This window comes from Pelophylax lessonae (genome assembly GCF_965119305.1).
Source record: "Pelophylax lessonae genome assembly, chromosome: 3".
Lineage (NCBI taxonomy): Eukaryota > Metazoa > Chordata > Amphibia > Anura > Ranidae > Pelophylax > Pelophylax lessonae.
In genome coordinates, this window is record NC_138770.1 from 639,729,206 (window position 1) to 639,744,815 (window position 15,610).

A 15,610-nucleotide genomic window follows, 5' to 3' on the forward strand; every position below is an offset into this window, starting at 1 on the left:
ATCAGATTTTGCACTCTCCAGTTTTAGTAAATAAACCTCTATGTTTGCATTTTATATACAATTAATTATTTTTATAATTATAATAAAGCATTATAGTTGTTTGCATTTTTTTATTCATTAAGACTGCTTTGTAAGGAGGACAGAAAGTGACTGTTTCAGTGAAAGCAGAGATTGCACATAAACATTAGTATGTGCATGATTTGAGAAACATTTGTTTCAATATCTATTGATTATTATTATTATTATTATTATTATTATTTTCAATTATGTTTTGATAAAGCAAACCTCTTAGCAGACAAAAACCAAAAAAATAATAAACTGTTGGGTGTTTTTTTTTTTTTTTTTTTGCTCCTTTTCTATTGGAATTCTATTTTAGGCCTCATTCACATGGCCAAAAAACATGCATTTACAACTGTTTTTTATTTAGGGGATCTGAATACAACTGCATTGTTTTCAATGGAGACATGCACAGAGGTGCGAAAACATGCACTACGATCTGTAATACAAAGATCAAAAAGCTTCATCTGAGGACATATGTATATGCACATGCCTGATGCAGGGATTGGAACAAAAAACAGGACAATTTTAAGCAAGTATTTACTGATTGTTACGCAGGAACTCTTGATCTGGAAAAAAACGTGTAATAGGATCAGTAACCATGTGAATGTACCCTTACCATTGTAAGATAATTGAGCAATCGCACGCAACACGCGTATGTGCATAGCAATGCACATATTCTGTTCTTGGCAGTGTCGCTTGGATATTGTTGGGCCACTGACACATGAGTATTCCATCATGCTATAATTTTTTTCAATAAAGTCAGTAACATTTTTTTTTAACTCTTTGGGGGGGATTTACTAAAGCAGAATCTGGTGCAGTTTTGCACAGAAACCAATCAACTTCTAGATTTTATTGTCAAAGCTTAACTGAACAAGCTGAAGTTAGAAGCTAATTGACTACTATGCAGAGCTGTACCCGATTCTGAGCATTCCAGTTTTAGTAAATATCCCTCTTTACAACTGTAGAATCAGCCATAAGTCTAGGGAGCAGTGTTCAAGGCCAGTCAGCTGATTTACTGAAGGATTTGAGATTCTTTAAAGAATAAAATATACATTTTCACTTCAATTATCATATAAAAATCAACTTCATATTGACTTAATTACCCAGTCAGGTGTAAATAAAATAACTACATTTTTCTTTAGGTTATTAATTACTAGAAGTGTATATTCAAATTATTTCCCAGCTCCTTTAGCATAACAGCCTCCATGCCTGTTTTCATTTACAGAACGCAATAACAGGGATTTACTAAAACTGGAGCTTTTTTGACTTACAAAAATTATAGACATAAAGACATATATATATATATGACAGTTGATCACTGCACACCACAAAGGGGGAGATTTACTAAAACTGTTGCACAGCAGCTCTGCATAGAAACCAATTAGCTTCCAGGTTTTTTTTTTTTTTTTTTTTGGTCAAAGCTTAATTTAAAAAGCTGAAGTTAGTTTCTATGTAGAGCTGCACCAGATTTTGCACTCTCTGGTTTTAGTAAATCATCCCCACTGTACCCAAACAAACATTTTATCCTTTTTTGAGACAGATGAAGATTTCTTTTTAATCACCACTGGCTACTATGCACAGCTGCCCCAGATCTTGAGAGCTCCAGTTTTAGTGAATACCCCCCCCAATGGGGTGATTTACTAAAGGTAAAACGGCGGTTCACTTTTTGAATGAAATTGCACTTTGCAGGAATACTTTCCCAAGAGCTTAGCTTTGCTGACTTCCATCGTTTAATCACGTTCAAGCAAAATAATATATATATATATATATATATATATATATATATATATATATATATATATATATATAAATATATATATATATATATGTTTTTTTTTTTTTTTTTTTGTTTCTTGCATTCGATTGGGTATTCTTTGCAAAGTGTAATTTTACCACATTCACTAAGCTCACCAAGCTGATGATATAGTTTTGAGTAGTGGTAAATTGGTGGGGATGGAAAGCCCCTCTCTGGCTCATGGCAGATAACACCTATACTATATATATATATATATATATATATATATATATATATATATTTATATTTGGTGGGGGGGGGGGGGGGAGGCGGAGTAGCAGTAAATTGGTGGGAATGGAAAGACCCTCTTTGGTACATGACAGATAACACCTAATACTAGTATTACAACACACACACACATATATGTATATATGTATATCTATATATGTATATAAATATATATATATATATATATATACACACATATATATATGTATATATGTTTGTATAATGTAGATGGGGGAAAATGAGCTGGTCCTATAGTTCTGAGTAGTAGTAAATTAGTGGGGTATATATAGATATATAGATATATGTCTATATCTATCTATCTATCTATCTATCTATCTATCTATCTATCTATCTATCTATCTATCTATCTATCTATCTATAGATAGATAGATAGATAGATTTATAGATAGATTTATAGATAGATAGATAGATAGATAGATAGATAGATAGATAGATAGATAGATAGATAGATAGATAGATAGATAGATAGATAGATAGATAGATAGATAGATAGATAGATAGATAGATAATAGGGGGGGGGTGGCGAACTGAGTAGCAGTAAATTGGTATTGGTATTACAAAACACACACACACACACACACACACACACACACACACATATATATATATATTTGTATGTTTGTATCACGTAGATGATGGGATAAATGAGCTGGTCATATAGTTCTGAGTAGTAGTAAATTGGGGTAGTGGGGCCCCTCTGTGACTCATGACAGATAACACCTAATACTAGCACAACATATATATATATATATATATATATATATATATATATATATATATATATATATATATATATATATATATTACATAATATATTACATAAATGGGGGGGGGGATTGAGATGATCATATAGTTCCAAGTAGCAGTATATATATATATATATACACGGTTTCAAAGCAGCTTTGTCCAGCACAACATCCATCTATATTTCACACCGGCTGCATACTTGCGTCAATTAGATGGAAAGTGATCACTCCCTTCACGTTTCATTAGTATATAGAAATCGCTGTAATTACAATGGATGAGGAGGAATTAGTTCGCGATTTGCCGGTAAATCTGCTCTTATTTGCTCTTATGCAATTGCAGCGGAGGACAAAGCAAACACCAATTAAACCGTTGTGTTTGTCAGCACCGAGCTGTTTGACAAGCTAATTACCCTATAGCCATAGCTACTGAGGTTAAACCAAATACAGAAGTCAGAACCGTCGCAGCCAGCGCCTAAAGTCGCAACCACGAGGCATTGTTTTCTGCTGGTGAACTAAAAGTCGAAGCATTCCTTCTCACACACAGAGAACCTTATACATCGCTTTAGTTCATGTTTATAGTCAACTAGTTGCAAAGGGGTCTGATTTTTAGGAATCATATGAGAAAGTGCACCCTCATCTACAGAAAAAGAAAGGTGCAAAATATGTTATTAATACAACTGGATCTAACGAGGACAAAAACGGAATTGCTACCCAAAAAGACAATTTTTAATAAAAATAAAAAGTTAAATCAATTCGTTGATAGCTATAGGGCACTGAAAAGCTATTTAGTTGCTAGAGAGGCAATAAAATCTAGTTGTGTGCTTCATTTTCATTTCTTTTTTTTTCTGGTTTAATAAATGACACCGAACTTTTATATCACCTGACTTATATATATATATAAGGTCTTGTTACTCATAGTGACATTTTTAGAGTTTGCTGCACTGATTTACTAAAGGAGTTAAGAACCTTCATAAGAATATTTCAATTATCCAATAATGTGAAAGAGAATTCCACTTCAATTACCTGATTAATAAGTACAGATGAAATAAATAAACAGGAATTTGCTTTTCACATTGAAGTGAATTTTCGCACAATTGATTGTTTGAAGACTATTATTTAGCAAATCAGCCTCTGTCGACATTTCTTAGCCCAGAAATGAGTCATCTACACAATCCATTGTCATGTCTGTGAGCTCACTTTTCTTACACCACACACTAACATCCACAGTGTCATTGCATACAGAAATATGGAAGTTGGGTGTATTTTGGGGGTCTGTTTACACCTCACAGATCACATAACTATGTCTATGTCACAGTTCCACCGATTTTCTGCAACTCTATCTGCACTCTACACACTGGAGTTGATTTTCTAAAAATGGAGAGTGCAAAATCTGGTGCAGCTCTTCATAGTAGCCAATCAGCTTCTAGGTTTTATTGTCAAAGCTTAAGTGAACAAGCTGAAGTTAGAAGCTGATTGGCTATCATGTAGAGCTGCACCAGATTTTTCACACTACAATTTTAGTAAATTAACCCCAGTAAAATTCTGCATGTGTGTATGAGCAACTAAGGTCTCCCCCTTGAGGAATCTATCTATCTATCTATCTATCTGTCTGTCTGTCTGTCTGTCTGTCTGTCTGTCTGTCTGTCTGTCTATCTATCTATCTATCTATCTATCTATCTATCTATCTATCTATCTATCTATCTATCTATCTATCTATCTATCTATCTATCTATGTCTACCTGTGATATTCTCAATCTGTTGGAACATACTATTTATACATTTATTCTCTCTCGATCCATTACATAAACAGTATGTGGAGACTTACATGGAGGTTGATTTGCTAAAGGATATGAAATATATCACACAATCACCTGAGTGAATACTCACTTCCAATCAAGGGATAGGACAATCCACATTTGTATATTTCATCTGCATGTATTGGAAAACTGAAGTGACTATTCACTCAATGTATTGTGTGAAGATTCTCAACTCCTTAGTAAATCAGCCCCATTGTGTCTCTTCCAAAACTGAATATGAGATGAGGTTGTCAATCTATCTATCTATCTATCTATCTATCTATCTATCTATCTATCTATCTATCTATCTATCTATCTATCTCATGCTGCTGGATGTTTCCACTTTTCTTACTTTGAATCTATTTCGTTTTGTTCCAGTTTGCATAATAATGAGAACTTATATATTACTATATATATATATATATATATATATACACATGCACACACACACACACACATATATATATATATATATATATATATATATATATATATGTATATATATATACGTCACCTGTTTTCTACCTATCTAGTCATTTGCCTAATATGTTTACATATATCTTTCCTTTTTTGTATGTGTGCATCCACTTCTCTTTCTTTCATTTTATTTTCATTCTTTCCTTTCTTTTTTTATTTCTCTTTATTTTATCTCATAATGATGGAGGTTTCCACTTGTCCTACTTTAGATCTATGTTACTACACCTCTATTGTGTCACTTTTCATAATAAATTAGAATATATATATATATATATCAGAAAGAAGGGTAATGAACGGAATGTGGCATATCCACTGGGTAGGGACCAGAAAGAACCCGGTGGAATTCCCAAACTAAAAGGCGGACTTTAAAGGGCTGGTGTAGCAATTGGTGAGCAAACATAGAGATAAAAAATTGTATAAATTTATTGAAAATTGTTAAAATCCAAGAACGACATACAAATATCACATATGGTAGCTAGCAGCATGATTCAAACATGGAGACAAACAAAATGGTACATTGACAACTCATCCATGTTGAGACATTGAAGGGTATTTCTTAATGGTGGTTTGACACGTTTCACCGGAACAATGTAATCGGCTTCTTCAGGAACCATGTATTAGCGGCTAAAAGAGCCTCTAACTTTAAACATTGTATGGGTCGAACCACCATTAAGAAATACCCTTCAATGTCTCAACATGGATGAGTTGTCAATGTACCATTTTGTTTGTCTCCATGTTTGAATCATGCTGCTAGCTACCATATGTGATATTTGTATGTCGTTCTTGGATTTTAACAATTTTCAATAAATTTATACAATTTTTTATCTCTTTGTTTGCTCACCAATTGCTACACCAGCCCTTTAAAGTTTGCCTTTTAGTTTGGGAATTCCACCGGGTTCTTTCTGGTCCCTACCCAGTGGATATGCCACATTCCCGTTCATTACCCTTCTTTCTGATTTCACCACTAGGATGTGGGCTTGGTCTAGTAGTTCCTTGATTTGACTGTATAACAATTTTTTTCTCAATATATATATATATATATATATATATATATATCTTTTTTTTCTTTGCATTAACCTATCTATTCCCCTCTTATAAATCTGTTATATATCTTACTTATTTTCTTTGGGTATGTGTGCATCTACTTCTTTTCTCTTTTCTTTCTTTCTTTTTTTTCTTTCTTCCTTCGATCTTTCTTTCTCACCACCATTTTGAATACGATATATAAATGAATAATCTATGAGCAGAATGTTTTTTTCTGGTGTTAGTGCTGGAAGTTGCCTCCTCCTTGGGGATCTCTCTGCGTTCATTATACATTTATATATTTGTGATAACAATATAATAATCAGCGCTGCACAATCAAATCAAATTAAACTCCATGCTAGATGCTTTTTAATATTCCTATTTTTATTATAAAATAAAAGCAGGGATATTTCTCAATGTTTTATTCACATAATATAAACATAGAACAAAATAAAAGTCAACTGACCTGATCCAAAACTTTTAAAAGGGGGGGACTGATAATGTCATTTAGAGGATAATGGAAAGTGCTTTGATTTTGGGGAATAGAGACGAGCAGGTCCTGCGACAAGATTTGATTAAATACCCTGGATTATGACCTTGTCCTGGACACTGCGACACAGAGCTATATGGAGAAAGTGTCCACAGAGGCAGCGAGAACAGAGGCGCAGTCCTAGTTCCAATTATAGATCCTGGAGGCTCGCAGCAGCAGCAGAGAAGGGGGGTCCGCTTGGTGCCAGATGGGGGATCACTGATGAGCTCTAGTGAGGCAGCCAGCGGTTCTTGGGTTGAAAAGGCTGGAATTATAATTTAAAGGTGAGAGTTTAGACACTTAGGACAGGTGTACAAGGTCACAATTGGAGGCACACTACCTTTAAGTCCATGGTAGGTTTGGTGGAACCACCTTTCCACCTAGTCCTTGGTGGGACTGTGTACTGTCGGAGCCCAGGTCCACCAGTTGGGAAGGTGAGAAGGTCACCATTAAAGACACATTACCTTCAGTCCATGGAAGGATGGAGGACCCATGATAGGTTTGGTGGAGCCACCTCTCCACCTAGTTCTTGGTGGGACTGTATGCTGTCTTAGGAGCACAGGGCCACCAGTTCAGAAGGTCACCATTGAAGACACATTACCTTCAGTCCATGGAAGGTTGGAGTACCCATGGTAGATGTGGTGGAGCCACCACCTAGTCCTTGTGAGACTGTGTACTGTCTTAGGAGCCCAGGTCCACCAGGTTGGATGACATTGGGTTGAGGATTGAGTCTTGCAAAGTGTGGTGGTGCATAGGGTCCGCTCCTGGCACAGGGATGGCGCTGGGGCCCTGCGGGTGGCCCATGCCATGGAGAGCCTGGAGCCCCGGATTGGAGCTGAGCAGTAAGGCTGGACTCGAGGAGTTGTGGTCGGGGGTGCCGGAGGGCGTTTTGTCGTCGTCTGAACTTCCCAGGACCGTTTTCGCACCGTTCATAGAAGACGATAACGTGTTGTGACTGTTGGAATTGGAGTTTTCGTTATTCTCCCTTCAAAAACAACAGATATACACATGTATCAATGGCTAGGCTACAGCTGGCGATCAAACCTGTGTATAAAGGCATCTGACAAAGCCCAGCGATCCCATATACTATACAATCTGATTGTACCAATCTTGTGTAAGATTCAACAAAACTGTGTAATATGAAGATAAACATAATCAGTTAGGTGGAGGCTTGGGTTTCATAAAGGTTAGATAAAGGAGATTGTACAACCAGATTGTGTAGTGTATGGTCAGCCATAACTGTTTGCGCCAACTTCATCTAATCGTCGGAAAAATGACAAAAGGGCAACATGCAAAGGGCAGAAAAAGGCAGCCAATCAACAATTAGTTATTCGTTCTGTCTGCTCTAAACCGATGCAAAATTATTTCTGATTGGTTGCTGTTGTTGATGGCAAATTTCAGGGGTTCGTGCCAAATAAGATGCTTTATAATAAAACAGCTGTAAAGTTAATTTCAATTGCAGAGGCTTTACAGATGTGGTAGAACTACAAGTCCAAAAATATCTTAACAAGCAGGCTTATTTCTACCAATATCCTAGTCATCAAAAAAAAATCAAAAAATAATAAATAAATAAATAAATATATATATATATATTGATTATTTTTTGATGACTAGGATATCTACAAAAGGTCTTCTAATTCTGCCTAATTTTGCCACTTTGGATAAAATACATCCACAAAACAAAACCACATTAAAAGTAAAAAAATCACACATTACATGAACAGAAATCTGAATGGTTACTCTAGGCTGTTTCATTTTTACATTGCTGTCTGCACTGATTTACTAATAAGCTTGGATTTGTAAATCATTCAGACGAGACAAATGTTTAGCTAATCTTATATAAATGTTCAGTAAATATAATTTTGTCATGCATAAATCAATATAACATGGACATACAAGTAATCCTGCACGTATGTATTTGTAATCGTATTATATTTATAAATTTATTTGTACATGTGAGTAAAGATCGTTTAAAATACTATAAACATTTATAACAATAATAAGAGACTAATTGTTACTCCTACAACTAAAAAACATTAATAATAATAATGATAATAATAATAATAATAATAATAATAATAATAATAATAATAATAATAATAATAATAAAATAATAATAATAATAATAATAATAATAATAATAATAATAATAATAATAATAATAATAATACCTATTGTTATTACTATTTGTTGTTTTTTTTTTGTTTTTTGTTTTTTTTTTTACTTGATCACTGAATGTTGACATTATCAGATGTAGCCCATTATCAGTATACTGCAATGGACTTCTGATGGGGAAGAAGTGCTGAATGCTATCCCATTTGCCCCGCTGGCACCTGAGTACAATACTACAATGTAACACATAATAAAATCACTGTCAGCAAACTTCTATCTCCGGGTGAGTCCCAGCAGTGTACACTGTGTATTGTGTATTTATGTATGTTTATAATACAATATAGTGAAATATAATATAATATAATATAGTGTAATATTATATAATATCATAGAATATCATATCATAGAATATAATATCATAGAATAAAATATAATATGTACATAATAAAATGTAAGTATGTACAGTATGTAAAATGATACATGTAATATATATATATATATATATATATATATATTTTTTATATTTTATTATCTATCTATCTATCTATCTATCTATCTATCTATCTATCTATCTATCTATCTATCTATCTATCTATCTATCTATCGATCTAATAATTTTCTACTCTGCAGAATCTGGACAACCCCAGCCTCGTTAAAAATGAAATAACACACTGTATTTGTCACATAGAATATTATATATGTTTTTTAAATATATGAAAATGATAAACATTTCATGCAGGTATGTGAGTATTATTTCTATATACATTACCGAACTATGTATATATTTAATATAATAAAGAAAAAATGTATTATCACAAAACTAGTAAAAATAATTTCTAGTTTAATGTTATCTTTTAAGTATCTTTGATTTTGGTATTTATTTTACACATCTGCGTTTTATCTCTAGTTTTTATTTTAAGTCACTTCCACTTTAAAATAAGTCATTAACTCATTATAGAAATGTTAAAACTTCAGATACTTAGATGATGTTTCAAAACTTGAAAATCCGTCTCATCGTAGTATTTTGTACTATTTAATATTAAAAAAAGAATGTAATGAAAAGTGAATACAACTATTATGGGGAATCTTGGACACAAGTGTAATGACAACCTTTCCTCCTTGTGTCTTTCCTAATTAATACCCCCCTTCTTCATTAACGTTTACAATTATAAGCCACTTAAATCATTTTGTTGCAATGGCAGAGATCTGTCATAACTCTTTACAAGGAACGATGTGATCGTTTATAGAATTAATAGGCACCAAATGATGGCCTAAAGTAATAGGAGTCATATTGCAAAGCTGTAGTATTATCCGGGCCTTGGATGCAATGATATAATACAGGAGTGTCTGCCTGCAGAGGCATTGCCATTTTTTAAGGTATGTATATGTATCTGTGTTATTAATAGGCACCCAGCCCCCAGCCTGTAGGTTGATTGTAATAATCATTTAATTATATGTTTGCTATCTGACCTGACACTGAGTAGTTCATGTCCATCATCATTACATGATGAGGGAGTTATATTGCCATCCAGTGAAAGCTGGAGCTTAATGAGGTAGGTGAGTGAGGGCAGGCGTAGGATGGGTATCCTCTGTGACAGGCACACAGCAGTACAGCTGTTCACACTGGCTGTCTAGGCAGCACATAGCACCAACCCATACCATAGAACACTCATAGATCTTCCTGGGGCAATTATCCAAGCACTTGGGGTATGCCTGGGGCTGTTCTGATACAGGCAAACCAGTGCACAGTAATTCTTATCACTTAGAAGTGTCTTATGGCCATTTAACAGATTCAATAGCCAGTTCTGTATTCGAATATTAGTATTTATAAATGTAGTTCTATGCAATGTTCCTGGATGGGACTCCTGGCCAGCATTATCCTTTAGTATTTTAAGACCACTTATGTCTTTATTATTTTATGTGCTGCCATATAGAATCCTCAGAATTCGATTAAAACAATTACATGGGATCGGATCATCAATGGCTAATTAATTATAACCTCAGTATTGCACATATAGTTCTCCTATGTTCCCTGACCTCCTCAATGGATGTTAGCCACAGACAGCTTTATCCTCACTATTTATGACCAGTTACATACAGATAGCGACAAAACATTCGCTGATGGTGAATCAATCCCTATTTTAAAACAGGAAGATTCACTTATTTTAGAAGTGAGTTCCATTAAGCAATTATATTTTATATTCTAAACCTTCCGCGGCTAATTTAAAATAATATATTCAATATATGTCCAGTTTTAAAATATCTTCACTATTTATGACAATTTTATATTGTATCTAAAGTATTTTTTAATAATATCCTGAAAAATGTATTTAACCAGTATCCTACAAATTGTTGTTTTATATTCTGAGCATTCCGTGGCTAATTTAATAAAATATATAGTTTACAAAAAAAAAAAAAAAAAAAAAACATTCTCCGACCATTTCTAAAAATAAGTATTCTCCGAGTAATGTCATCTACATCGTATAGACATTTCTATCGAATTTTGACAATTCTCTTAAAAATGTATACCTTGAGGATTTTTTGGGCTAATTCAGTAAAGTATCCTCAATATTTTGCAATCTGTTCTCTATAATATTATCCTCGCTGATTAATGGGAAATTCTGTACAATTTCAGATTGTACAATATTCCCTGCGTTCTATAGAAAGCCTTTCTTAATATATATATATAGCAACATAAATTATACATATCTAACAAAAAAATGTTAGATCATATATTATATTATATAATACATAATATTCTTTCTATAGGGTGTTCTTTTATATTATCTGTGTTTTATAAAAAGTATTACAAGGCTAGTTGTACAAAATATCATAATTTTTATACTTCCAGAAAGGTTCTGCCCACAGCTTTTTCAGGCGTTTATGTGTAACTTTTTTTGGATATGGTCATTTTTTTAAATTAATATTATATGGTTAGTTATACAAAGTATCGTTTTTTCTTTTTTTTTCCAAGTCTGTTAATAAATTCGAAATAGCTCCAAGAATGTTCTGTCTAACGTTTACAACAGCCCATGATAATTTCTGAGTAATATCCTCCAGGTCCCATGGCCAGGTCTAGGAGGAATCTTCCTGCCAGCTAGAACATGTAGTTCTACATCAGTTGAAAACCTCCAGGAAAGGATATCTATGGTTATATTAAATAAGTAGTACCCTGTGTGAAAATATTCCATGCTCACTGTGCTCTGTCAACAAGGCTCTTTTGAAATGAGTAGAAATGTAATTCATAGCATGCTAGGCTAGCCCTACCAGCTGGGACATACGGTTCTACACTGGCTTGAGATCTCCAGGAAAACATATATATAGCTGCATTAAATAAGTGGCACCATACCAGCTGGGAGATATGGTTCTACACTGGCTGGAGATCTCCAGTAAAAAAACATATATATAGCTGCATTAAATAAGTGGCACCATACCAGCTGGGACATACGGTTCTACACTGGCTGGAGATCTCCAGTAAAAAAACATATATATAGCTGCATTAAATAAGTGGTACCATACCAGCTGGGACATACGGTTCTACACTGGCTGGAGATCTCCAGTAAAAAAACATATATATAGCTGCATTAAATAAGTGGTACCATACCAGCTGGGACATGTGGTTCTACACTGGCTGGAGATCTCCAGGAAAACATATAAATAATTGCATTAAAAAAGAAGTACCATACCAGCTGGGACATGTGGTTCTACACTGGCTGGAGATCTCCAGGAGAAAATATAAATAGTTGCATTAAATAAGTAGTACCATACCAGCTGGGACATGTGGTTCTACACTGTGTGGAGATCTCCAGGAAAACATATAAAAAAAAAGAAGTACCATACTAGATGGGACATGTGTTTTGTGCCCTGGGGTGCCGTGCCGGTAATTTCATGGGCTTTTTGCCTTGTCAACTAGTAACTCTTGAGTTGGTGCAGGAGTGTAACTCCCACCATGCAAGGTAAGCCCTACCAGGAAAGGACAGCCATGGTTACATTCATAAGATGTGCCCTGTGGTGCCAACATTCAGTATTCCATGGCCTTTGTGTGGGTATAGAAGTGTAAGTCCCACCATGGCAGGCTAGCCCCACCAGCTTCCACACTAGCTGGAGATCTCTAGAAAAGGGGTACACCCGGTTACATTGAAGAAGTTGTTCCATGTGCTGCCAGCATCCAGTAAGCTTTCTGCCCGGGCAGTGACTCTTGAGTTGGTGTAGAAGTGTAAGTCCCACTATGGCAGACTAGCCTTACCATCTACACTCTACACCAGCTGGACATCTGTGCCCTGTGGAGCCAGTATTTATCGCTGGTAGTATTTGAGTGTATACCTGTAATTTAAAGAATGCCAGGCTTCCAACTAGGACATGTCTTTCTACAGCAACTGAACTCCAGAAAAGAATATCTACAGTTGTGTTAACTACACTGCGCCCTACCAGCTGGGACATGTGGTTCTAATGGTTATGATAATAAGTTGTTCCCTGATTACTTTAAGTTTGAGCTTTGTGTTGGTATAGAAGCTTTTTCAATGGAAAACTAACCCCTACCAGTTCTACATAGCTGTTTTTCACGAAAGGATAGACATAGGGGGGTGATTTAGTAAAACTGAATACTGCAAAATATGGTGCACCAGTGCATGGTGGCCAATCAGCTTCTAACTTCAGCTTGTTCAATTAAGCTGTGACAATAAAACCTGGAAGCTGATTGGTTACTATGCAAAGCTGCACAAGATTTTGCACTCTTTGGTTTTAGTAAATTAATCCTATTCAGTGCTAATGATGGTGGTGGCAAGGATGAGGAGGCCAACAGTGGTTGTGACAAGGATCGGGGTGCCAATGATGATTGTGAAAATTATGGGGGTGCCAATGATGGTTGTGGGGAGGATGCGGGTGCCAATAATGGTCATGCCAACAATGGTTGTGGCAATGATGGGGATGCCAATGATGGTTGTTGCAACCATGGGGGTGTCAATGATGATTGTGCCAAAAATGTTTGTGCCAATAATGGGAATGTCAATGATGTGGGGTGCCAATGATCGTTGTGGCAATCATAGGGGTGTCAATGATGGTTGTGCCAATGATGGGGGTGCTAATGATTGTTGTGATAATAATGATTGTGACAACCATGGGGGTGTCAATGATGGTTGTGCTAATGAGAAGTGTGCTAACGATTGTTGTGCCAATAATGGTCGTGTCAATCATGGGGATGCCAATAATTGTTATTGCAACAATGGAGGTGTCAATGATGGTTGTGCTAATGATTGTTGTGCCAATAATGGTTGTTGCAACCATGGGGGTGTCAATGATGGTTGTGCCAGTGATGGGGGTGCTAATGATTGTTGTGCCAATAATGGTTGTGGCAACCATGGGGGTGTCAATGATTGTTTGCCAATGATGGTTGTGTCAATAATGGGGGTGCCAATGATCGTTTAGCCAATGATGGTTGTGCTAATGATGGGGGTGCTAATGATTGTTGTGCCAATAATTGGTTGTGGCAACCATGGGGGTGTCAATGATTGTTTGCCAATGATGGTTGTGTCAATAATGGGGGTGCCAATGATCGTTTAGCCAATGATGGTTGTGCTAATGATGGGGGTGCTAATGATTGTTGTGCCAATAATTGGTTGTGGCAACCATGGGGGTGTCAATGATTGTTTGCCAATGATGGGGGGTGCCAATGATCGTTAAGCCAATGATAAGGATGCCAATAATGGTTGTGCCAATGATGTGGATGGCAATGATGGTTGTGCCAATAATGGGGGTACTAATGATGGTTGTGCCAATGATGGGGATGCCAATGTTGGTTGTGCCAGTGCTGGGGGTGCCAATGATGGGGACGCTAAAGATAGTTGTGCCAACAATGTGCCCGCTGCCAACAGTAGAATGTCAGAAGTACTTACTCGTACCTTTCCTTGGCCTCGGCCGCCCGGTCCCTCTGCCTCCTGTTTTTGAACCAGTTGCTGACCTGGGTGGTGGTGAGTCCAGTGGCCTCGGCCAGCTCCCTCTTTTCCCTGGGGGAAGGGTAGGGATTGTGGGCATACCATTCCCTCAGCACACTCCTGCTCTTCTCCTTGAAGCAATAACTGGTCTCCTCTCCGTCCCAGATGGAGCGGGGCAGGGGGAACTTTCTGCGCACCCTGTACTTGCCCACCGCCCCCAGGGGGCGCCCCCGCAGCTTCTCCGCCTCGATGTAGTGAGCCTTGAGCCACAGCTGCTGCAGTTTGGGGTGGTTGTGGGGGGAGAACTGGTGGCCCTCCAGGATCTTGTAGAGCTCCCGGAAATTGCCCCGATGGAAGGCCACCACCGCCTTGGCCTTCAGGACGCTCTCGTTCTTATGGAGGTGTTCGCAGGCGGGCAGAGACCAGAGGAAGCGCCCCAGGCGCTCAATGTTCCCCCCTTGCTGGAGCACCTCGCACACGCAGGCCACTTGCTCCTGGGTGAAGCCAAAGGTGGGCAGCATCGACATGGTCCTGTGCAGCCGCCGATCTCCACCACCATCCAGGGGAAGCCGCCGATCAGTCCCATCCACCAACCATGGAGCTCCAAAGAAACTTTCCCAAAACTTTTCTTCTTCTGAGCCAGGCTGCGATCCTTCCTCCCCTCCTATCCCCTGCACATAGTCCACACAACTCTGCCTGCCTGCCCTCCTCCTCCTCCTCTCCTTCCTCTTCTTCTTCTCCTTCTTCTCTTTTTTTTTTTTTTTTTTAATAATATTATTCTAAACTGGCATGAAAAATGATTGTGCGCGCTGTGATTGGTCGGTTATCTGACCCGGGGGCTGCGAGGATAAGACAACAGTTTTAGGCAAATTATTCGCCATGGTTACCTTGTC

General features: G+C 36.8%; 1 protein-coding gene across 4 annotated transcripts; it reads right to left on the bottom strand.

The window, feature by feature from the left end:
- Positions 1-7,178: 7,178 nt before the first annotated feature.
- SIX2 (SIX homeobox 2) lies at positions 7,179-15,396 on the bottom strand. 4 transcript variants are annotated; one of them, XM_082248868.1, is made up of 2 exons: positions 14,685-15,396; positions 7,179-7,630 (listed from the first exon to the last, which is right to left on the bottom strand). In XM_082248868.1, exons 1-2 carry the CDS (start codon positions 15,242-15,244, stop codon positions 7,357-7,359), a joined length of 834 nt encoding a protein of 277 aa, XP_082104994.1. In that variant the 5' UTR covers positions 15,245-15,396; the 3' UTR covers positions 7,179-7,356. The 4 variants fall into 4 exon arrangements, with proteins under 4 accessions (XP_082104994.1, XP_082104993.1, XP_082104991.1 ...); XM_082248867.1 differs by having other exon boundaries at positions 14,679-15,396; XM_082248865.1 differs by having other exon boundaries at positions 7,181-7,660; positions 14,679-15,396.
- Between the last annotated feature and the right edge of the window lie 214 nt (positions 15,397-15,610).

Bases quoted from the DNA above. Each gene is read 5' to 3' on its own strand.
- SIX2 (XM_082248865.1), bottom strand. From the start codon at position 15,244: ATGTCGATGCTGCCCACCTTTGGCTTCACCCAGGAGCAAGTGGCCTGC. The intron at 7,661-14,678 runs GTAAGTACTTCT...TTGTTTTTGAAG, and splicing joins GAGGCCAAGGAAAGGTACGA to GGAGAATAACGAAAACTCCA.